The sequence below is a fragment of the Agelaius phoeniceus genome, chromosome 7 (genome assembly GCF_051311805.1).
Source record: "Agelaius phoeniceus isolate bAgePho1 chromosome 7, bAgePho1.hap1, whole genome shotgun sequence".
In the NCBI taxonomy this organism is placed as follows: Eukaryota; Metazoa; Chordata; class Aves; order Passeriformes; family Icteridae; genus Agelaius; species Agelaius phoeniceus.
In genome coordinates this window covers 47,492,017-47,501,528 of record NC_135271.1, presented here as the reverse complement: position 1 = coordinate 47,501,528, position 9,512 = coordinate 47,492,017, and the positions used below count along the sequence as shown (strand labels likewise).

The window sequence follows — 9,512 nt, the reverse complement described above, 5'->3', positions numbered from 1 at the left end:
GAGCTTGCAGAGCCAGCCCGGCCGGGCACCGCTGGAGCCCCAGCCCCGGGCAGGGCTCCCCGGCAAAGGATGTGTTTCCCCAAACAGAAAGTTTTGCTGTTTTGTCTGCATAGTTGGTTTCATTTCTATATTTTATTTTGTGAAGCTGGCTGAAGTAACACCTTAGCTTCTGGGAGCCTAAAGCAAGAAGTGAAAGTACAGGCTGGAACTTAAAAGTCGTTTACCAAAAGGAAAAAAAAAATAAAATTAATACATATTTTTAAAAGCTGGCCGGTAGTCTGGGAGGAAAAGTGTTCTCGAAATTTGCAGGTTTAAAATTATTGACAACTTTTTTGCGGGAGGCTGGAGAGTAGGGAAGGGAGTGAAATGCATTTAAAACAATTCACCATTGGTCGTTTTGCATGAAAACGCCAATTGCCGAGGCAGGCTGAGGGTCCGGGCTCGCCTCGGTGCCTGTCCTCCCTCCCCGCTGCTCTCCTCTCCTGGCAGATCTGCCGCGGTGATGCCACCATTGCCCACCCCAGCCTCGGGAATAACTGGCGAATGCTAAAGTTTCTAGCACATTTCTCAGCCTCTTCTTTGCTCAGCCACATTCATGCACATCCACAGAGCCACCCATTCCCTCTGCCCAGGCGGAATCCCAGGCAGGAGAGTGTGAGTAAACACGCTGACCCTACGCACACTCTCTCAATCTCCCCATCCTCTTACCTGCTTGGAGATTTATTATTTTTTTTATTTATAGCCAAGCAGGTTTTATAACAGCAAACGCCTGAGAAGAGAGTTCAGGCAGAATAAAAAGACCCAACAGCAGCACACTTCACTGCTCAGTCCTGGTGTGAAGCTCCAGCAAAGTAAAAAGACACAAGGGAGAGGAAAGAGGAAAAAGGGGGGGGAAAATCTCACTCTGCTTTAAATAGACATATATATATATATTGAAACTATTGAGTCAGGTAATAATTTTTTGGGTTTTATGTAAAACTCCCAGTGCAGGAGAAGACAATAGATGCGAAGGCGAGGGGGCATCCTGCTCAGGAGAGCAAGGGTTAATTGCCCTTGTTTTACAGTTTGCATCTGTTACATCTTTTATAGCCCCCTGTTTAAACTAATCCTCAAGTCAAAGCATCTTTAAAGCTACAGCATCTTCTTCGAGATGGACTGAGTTTCAGGAGCGTTCTTGCAGCAAACCAAACGCTCCTGCCCCTCTCTCCCTTTGACAGATAGAGCCTCCTGCCCAGCCCGGGCACACAGGCACACACAGTAGGTCTAAAAGTTTACAAGTTGCTTTTATTTCTTTTTTTTTTTTTTTTTCCTTAAAAACAAAAAAAACCAAAACCCAACTGAAGGGCTGAAAACTCTGACAGCGGTAGTTTTGATTTCTGTTTCTTTTCTGGGAAGAAAAAAAAATATGACACTCTGAAGCTTTGTTTAACTAAGGGGCAGGGGAAACCCTGAATATTGTCAAACTGACTAAAAAGGTGACAGAGGTTTATAATTACACTCCTCGTTGTTAGGGGGAGGGGGAGGTATCCGTGCTGAGCTTTACCCCAAAAGGACAGGGGAGAGCCATGTTTCCCTCTCCTCTTATCACTTTGCTGGAGAGCACTTTGTGGGGAAAAAAAATGAAGGCAGGAGAAGGGTAGGATTTCTCGTGAAAAGAAGTTCTAGTGTCAAATTAAAGTACTTTTAGGAGGAAATGGTCCGCCTAGCATTGAGTCAAACAGCCTACTGTAAAAGCTGTGCATTCCCTCATACGGTCATGAGTTATGACTCATTTGAGATGTAATTCTTGTCTCTCTCTCTCTCTCTCTCTCTGATCTGCTTTGCTGGTGCAACACACACACACGCAGGGAGGGAGACACACGCACACGCGCTCACACACACACACACACACGCAGAGACACACACACAGAGAGAGAGAGAGAGAGAGAGAGAGAGAGAGAGAGAGGGAGCAGAAATAAATAAATAAATAAATATATAAATAAATAAAGAAGAAATCTGCCCGGCTGGGGAGAGAGGGGGAGCCCGCTCCGACCGCGTCCCACCTCCCCCGGCACGGCCAGCCTCGCCGTGTGCGTGGATGGGTTCTTTTTCGGGTGCAAACTGGGGTCCCCGTTGGCGCCCTGCGTTTAAATGGGACATCCCGATGCCCACATTGTCGCTGTGTTTGGTCGTTACATAGAGCCTGCGTGCTGCTGCTGCCGCTGCCGCTGCCGCCGCCGCTGCTGCTGAATCAGGGAGTCGAGCCCATGCGAACTGCCATCTGATCCACTCTTATCAATGAAGCAGCAGATCATGGCGGATGGCCCCAGGTGTAAGAGGCGAAAACAAGCCAACCCCCGGAGGAAAAACGGTAAGACGGCCCCCCGGGAAAACTTTTTCCGGCCGGTTCCGCCGCGGCCGTGGGGGGAAAGGCGGCGGCGGCAGGACGGGGAGCGGGACGGGGAGGGGGGCACGGCAGCCGGGGCTGGCCGCCCCCCGCCTCCCTCCCTGCGCGGCGTCCCGCGGAGCTGCGCGGCCGCGGAGCGCCGGCGGTGCGGAGAGGGGCGCGGGGGGAGCTCTGCCGCCCGCCCGCCGCCGCCGCCGCCGCCGCCGCGCCCCAAAGTTTGTTGCGCGGGCGCGGAGCGGAGCGGGCGCTGCCCCCGCGGCCCCGAGCGGCGGGGCCGCTGCCCCGGAGCGGCGGAGGAGCGGCGGGGGCGGCCCGGCTCGCCCGGCAGCGCTGCCCGGCTCGCTCCGGCGCTGTCAGTGCGGGCCGGGCCGGGGCGCGGAGCGGAGCGGAGCGGAGCGGGGCGGTGGGAGGCGCGGAGCGGCGCGGAACGAGCGGGGCGGGCGGCCCTGGGAAAAAAACCCGGCAGCGTGAGAACCCCGAGGCGGGCTGGCACCGAGTTAGCGGCGACTCTCTCTCTCTTTCTTTCTTTCTTTCTTTTTTTTTTTTTTCCCTTATTGTTAGGGACTCGAAAATGAAACTTCCTCCTCCCTGATAATTAATAATACTAATGAGCTCGGTGCCCGATTGTCCGTCGCTGCCCTCTCCCCCGGTCCCCGCCGGCCGCGCAGGGCCGGGGCGCAGTGGGACGCGGTGTTCTGGGCTGATTTCACATTTGGCAGCTTTCACTGGTGTGGTGGGTCTCTCTTTCTCCGTCTCTCCCCGTCCCTCCCTTAGTTTCTTCCTTTCTCTCCCGGCTGATAGCCGCTTCCCCGCCGCCAGCTCCCCCCTCCCCGCCCGCAGCCCCTCCGTGGCCATCCCGGCCCCACTTCCAACAACTTTCCTCTCGAGGAGCCGGAGGAAGGAAGATATTTGTGTGAACCTGAACCCATGCGCTTATAGCTCAGCTACTTCATTTAAGTGGAGAGGTGGAGGTGGAGGGGGGCTGAAGGAGGAGGGGGACGCACACAACAACAACAACAACAACAAAAAACACAAAGACAAGAGAATGTTGATTAGAAACAAATGATCCTGCCCCCCCCCCTTGCCTCTCTCTAGGTTGTGAGTGTGTGTGTGTGTGTGTGTGTGTGTGCGTGTGTGTGTCTTTTTCTTGTTGTGGTGGAGGCGTCGAGCCATATGGGGGAGTGATAGAGGAATTTTAGTCAGAAACTGTTCGTTATGTTACACTGGCTTTTCCCTTTGTGTTGTCTTTGATCTATTTGCTTGGCTTAGTATTACAAAAAAAAAAAAAAAAAAAGCCAAAAAAAAAAAAATACCCCAACTAAAATAATATATTCCGAGCAGCTTCCCAAGGATCCGTTTCTTGTTATCTTTTTTTAAAGTCTCTCCCCCTCCACCACCACCCTTTACTCTTGTGTCTGTCATTATTTAAGGTGGTCCTCACAGAGGAGACCTCCCCTTCCCCTCATCTCTGGGTAATTTAGTAGACATTAAAATTACACGTAATGTTTCCCTCTCCTCTCTTGTGTTTCCTCTGTTCTTTTTATTAAATGTTGGTTATTGATTTTCTAAAATCAATGTCTGTTGTGGGGCTTTTTTCCCCTTACAAGTATCTAAAGCACGTTGCTGATCAACTGGATAACAAAAGCTTTGTGTCAAGTAGCCTTTTTTCTTATGTTAAACAGTCATTTTTGAGAGAAAAAGAGAATGAGATTTAAAGCAACGCATCCAGAAGTGCTCTTTTGCAGTAAAGAATATTCTGAGTGTTTGAGGGTGTTTTATTCTTCTTCCTCAGCCTCCTTGCTTTTCCAGGCAGGACTATTAGTTTAGCGTGTTAAACCCATCACATGCTCTCTGATGAGGGATGCATCTACGTGTTTAATATTTTCTCAACATGATTTGAGTACTAAAAAAAACCCCACCACCACCACCACCCTTACCCCCCCCCCCAAAAAAAAAAAAAAAAAAATCCTGGATGCCTCTGTTTGCCCAGGACACCAGGACCGTATCCTGGTAGTGCAGCCAAGTCTTTGGGAGCACGTATGGAGCGGGGTGGCAGATTCTGGTTGTTCCCATGCAAAAAGGTGTTTTCAGGGAGCTGCACTAACTTGGAAAAGCCACCACACTTGGGAGACGAAAGTTTAATTGCGATTTTTAAGGTAACCACTTAAAGATCCCGCAAACTTCAAGTGTGTGTGCGCTGCTTATGCGAAGGGCTGAGTTCTCCCTTCAGTGTCTTACTCTGGCCAAGACACGGGGTGTGTGGGGGGGGGGGGGGGAAGGAAATAATTCCCTACTTTCTGTCTGTCCCCCCTTTCCTCTTTGTGCTCCCCTAATTTGTTCCTTTCATTCATTTCTGAGTGAGAAATGCCCTGGTTCTGAGGAGCAGGTAGAGCGAGGGTGGGTTTGGTTTGTTCGTTGTTTTTTTTTTTTTTTTTCATTTTCTCTTTCTCGACAAGCACGTATCCAATGCCTTTCCCGTTGGGAATTGCCTAGGATTTATCTGGACTGAGTGGATTTTTCTTCTTTCCTGGAATCGTGGAAAAGATGTTACTTCTGAGCTTGTGTCTTTGCTGATAACACCAGGAACGGTGATGCTTATCGAACTCGGACAGAAATTCCTTAGAAACGCAGCAGAACCAAAATAAAATTTAAAAGCCACGAAAAAGGAAATAAAAATAGATGGTCATGAAGGAAGCGAGAGGAGTGTTAGTGAATCCCAGACACATTACAGACGGGGGGACAAAACAGAATAATCCAACTAATGCCTCAGTGGGCTCCACGCCTGTGTGCGTGTATCTGCGTGTGTGCGGGGATGGGCAAGGCTCGGGATGAGATACCGGCGCTGGATAAAATTACAGCGGAGCTAAATAGGGTAGAAAGGAAGCAGGCTCGGGATTTTCCAAGATAACGGGGTTGATGAGAGCTGCTGGAGTGCAGGAGAGGTGTGCGGGGGGGAGGCGGGCTGAGAGAGGCGATGTGGAAATCAATGAGGGGTGAGCCCCCCGGGGAGGGGGGGGGAAGGATGGCAAGGAGAGGACCCCGAAAGCGGGGCGGGGGGGGCGGGAGGTGCGGGAGCGGCAGCCCAGGAATGCGGCGGAGCTCCGGGAAGTTCAGTCAGATGATTCCCAGCGCCTGACTCACTTCGCGGCACTTTCACTCGGGAGAGAAGTGGCGGCAGAAGAGGAGGAGGAGGAGGAGGAGGAGGAGGAAGAAGAGGAGGAGGAGGAGAGGGCAGTGAGCCCCCTTTCCGCACGGGCGCCCCGCGGAGGCGGGGGCTGCCCGGCGGCCGCAGCGCCGGTGCGGAGCGGCGCGGAGCGGTGCGGAGCAGCGGGGCCCGGCAGCAGCGCTGTCTGTCCGCCCGGCAGCCCTGTCTGTCCGGCCGGCAGCCCTGGCCTGCCATGCCCGATGAGCTGCCTTCTCTCCGTGCTGTTGTGGTTTGGCGTTTGTTGGCTGAGGCTTTTTTTTCCCCCCCTCCCTCCTTTCCGCTCCCCTCCTCGAAAATCCAAAGTGAAATTAAAATCCCCGCGAAGGGGGGGAGGGGGGAAAGTTGTATCTAATTTACCCCAAAGTTTCAGTAAACAGCTCTCTTTGATTCCTTTGCCACCTCGCTTCCAGTTGTAAAGAAAAGGGAGAAAGTTCAATGCTTTCAGGGCGTCTGATCCAAGACCACAGACCAAACAAGCAGAGACGATTAGGCTTGCTCAGAGCCTTTCCCAAAAAGATACCCACCCACCCTCCTTCCAGGGATGCTGGGGAAGGGGGAAAAACCTCCTTCACTCCTCACTTGAAAAAGAGGGGAGAGAGAAAAAAAAAAAAAAAAAAAAAAGGGAAAAAATAGGCAAGCCTGCCTGCTGCCTTTAGTGAGTGGGAAGAAGTGAGTCTTGTCTTCCCTGCCTGGAGAAGTTTGGAGGCAGCCAGACTGAGGCTGGGGTGTGAGGAGGCAGCTGTTCCCTGTGCAGCCCAGGTGGCAGCGGGCAGAGCGGGCACCCGGAGCGCTCCCGGGGCCGGGCAGATCCCCAGGGCCGGGAATCCGTTGCGAGGAGATTTCTCCGGGATTTGGCTCGCTGGGCAGCGAGACAAATGCACTGCTAGCACCTCCAGAAAAGCACCTGGAGATAGGTATTAAAAATTAATGCCAGAAAGGCGAGTGGCCAGGGCGTAATGATTACCCAGCCGCATTTTCTCGGTGCAGATTCATGTCCAGGCTGAGCTGTGGCATGGAGCAGGGGAGGTTGTTGTCTGTGTCAGGTCGGATCTATTTATTTTCTTCCGAGTTTCGAGAAACCCAGAGAATTTGGAGATTAGTGCCTGATTTACTGTTTGCCATTTGTGACCATTCGGTAATTACTGGTTTTGCTTATTGCACATGCTTCGCAAGGAAAGTTTTGGGGGAATTTCTAATTGCTGCAAGAAAATGCATTTGATGGCTTGGAAAAGGCGTATTTGAAAAGGGAAGAAAAAGTGATAAGGAAACCATTACAAGTTAATTATCGATAATTGTACATAGCCAACTGCCCAAGGTGGGGGAAATATATGGGAGACTGAGATGCAGGCTCTCAGGACAGGCTGGTAATATTCCCCAAGAAAAAAATGTGTGTCTCCCTTTAGAGTGGAAAGAAGGGTGTTGATTCTTTTACAGCAGCCCCACATTCATTCCAAGAAATAGGAAATTCCTCGCCTCACAACAGTTTTTGGCATCTGCATTATCCCAGTGCTTTTAAGGTGCATTTTCTCCTCTGTGAAAGAGAACTCTTTGTCCTTTTTTTCTGCAAGACCATGGCTTCCCAAGGTAGACACTATTTTGTGCCTGTCACATAGAAAGGGAGTGCAGGTTTGCAGTGCTCACAGACAATTGATTGTCTGCCCTAATGTGTTTCATTTACATGTTTATAACGTCAATAGTGCTGGGGTGTCCACTGTACCATTCATTCCAGCATTCCCACAAGGGTGCAATTGTCTGAATGGCCAAGTCAGACACCTTTTTGATTGCTCTTTAGTTGTCTTTTTAGAGTATAGAGAAAAAGGAGAGAAATCTGTGATGCAGAAACACTAGTTGAAAATATTTCAGAATTAAACGTCACCATTAAAGCAGATGTGAGCATTAGACAAACAATATATTTTAACTAAGGTTCTGAAGGTGGAAACAAATTCAGAATAGTGGAGCTGGTTAGTGCACACGACACCCAGTCCTGTTCCTTAATTTTTTGGGGCTTTTCAAAAATGATCTGTCGTTTTCATTTTCATTTCAGCCCCTGTAAATGCAGCCACCTCCTAACTCTTTGTATGCTTAGCTGTAATTTGCTATATTTCCCCTCCATATTTACATATCTCTGTTTATGCCAACAGCGTCAGCTAACCACTGGGAAAGTCTATTGAGAGAATAACTAGGCTGGGAGAAGTGTAGACTTAAAAAAAATCGTGAGATCCAAATATTTCTTCATCAAGTGGGTTTTTTTTTTGGTGAATAAAACGACAATGCTCAGACTTTTCCTTGCAGCAGTTTAACTTACAGAGCTGTGCCCCAACTCCTCACGCCTCCGATCACCACCATCCTCTTGCGCTGCGAGCTTGCAGCAAAGTGTTTCGAGGAGTTTCCAAGTCAGTGAAAGATCACTTTGGAAGGTGTGCTGTGCTGGTTTGATATGCCACCGTGCCCTTTATCACCCGGAGTGGCTTCTGAGGGAGGCAAGGACCGTGGTTGGGGGCAGAACAAATGAGGCACGCAGCTCGCTGGGGCTCATGGAGAGGTGCATGTGTACATGCGCCTGCACCTATGCGTGCGTGTGCTGTGCAGAGGGAAGTGCGATGCAGAGGTGTGCTTCAGAAAGAAACCGCTCACACTTCAGGTTAGATTCATTTCCCCCTAAAAAGGATGCTGATGGCAGCAGCTACAATTAATGCAAGCCGACCTGCCCCATCCGTGATCATAAGGGCAAAGAGCACTAAGTCCCGTAGTTTCTGCTCTGGAGGTAAAGCGAGGGAAAACTTTTTCATTTTCCTTCTCTATGTAATTTTTGTGGTAATTTTATTTTTTAAAAAAATGCCTGTTTGTGGAGAGATTTTTTTTTTTCCTTTTTTCCCCATTTTTTGGTGCCTAACAGGGAAGACACAGTAGATGCACCGTTAGCTGAACCCCTGACACGGCGGTCTTTTGAATGCCTTAGGTATGATTTCACTTTCGCTCACATCAATGCTGACCTGAATGCCTTTCATATCTGATCCGCTGTGTCTCTCCCAGTAAACATCCCCTGAGGGGAGAACAAAGAAAGGAGCTCTTCTTCTTCTTAATCACAATTCAGCCCATTCACCGCCGGCAGGCTACATTTGCATTCTGCAACAGAAAGCCAAGATGAAAAGGAAAAAAAAAAAAAAAAAAAAAAAAAAAAGAGAGTGAGAAGAAGAAGGGGGGAAAAAGCAGAAGGGTGGAGGCTGAGTAAAATAACTTAGGTGTTTGTAGCTGTTTGTTGGGCTTCCCCTAGTTACAAGCCTTATATAGATCCTGCTCTACCCAGCCTTGGCTCTTCTGACAGGCAGATAGTGTTACAAGATGGCATGCCTGTACTATTCATGGCCACTCGCTCTAACACTTGAGGTAGAAAGTGTCAGAGAGGGATCAAATTCTACTCTGAGAAGTCTGTTATAGTTAGGGTCAGGTGTGTGTACTCTCAGCTCTTGACTGCTGCCTATTATTTTGTTTTAATTACTATTATTGTTTACTCACCATGACCTTGGGGACGGGGGTGGCAGGGGGCGAGGCAGATTTGGCTGGGCAAAATTTCCCCAGATGAAATTTAAATTTTTTTTTAATTTTTTTTTAATTATTTTTGTTTTTCCCCCCCTGTATTTTGGTGAGGTGTTGGGCCGGGTGTTGTCGCGGCCGGGCGGGCCGGGGGCCGCGGTGGCCCTGGCGGTGGCGGTGGCGGTGGCGGTGGCGGTGGCGGGGGTGTCCCCGGGCTGGCGGCCGGCCCGGGCTGCCCCGACCCGGCGGGGAAAAGCAGCGACTCAGCGAATCCTCGGCGGCACCAGAAAATGCGGACGGAGGAGGAGGAGGAGGAGGAGGTGGAGGAGGAGGAGAAGGAGGAGGAGGAGGAGGAGGAGGAAGAAGGCGAGATTTGTGGAAGTTTCT

The 9,512-nt window shown here is 50.3% G+C and overlaps 1 protein-coding gene across 1 annotated transcript in view; it reads left to right on the top strand.

The window, feature by feature from the left end:
* Nucleotides 1-9,512, top strand: part of ZEB2 (zinc finger E-box binding homeobox 2) — a 113,917-nt gene that overhangs the window by 581 nt on the left and 103,824 nt on the right. Inside the window, exon 2 of the mRNA XM_054636455.2 lies at nt 2,180-2,350. Within this exon, the coding sequence (XP_054492430.2) occupies nt 2,278-2,350 (73 nt within the window). The 5' untranslated portion in view covers nt 2,180-2,277. The remainder of the gene's footprint in view (nt 1-2,179; nt 2,351-9,512) is intronic.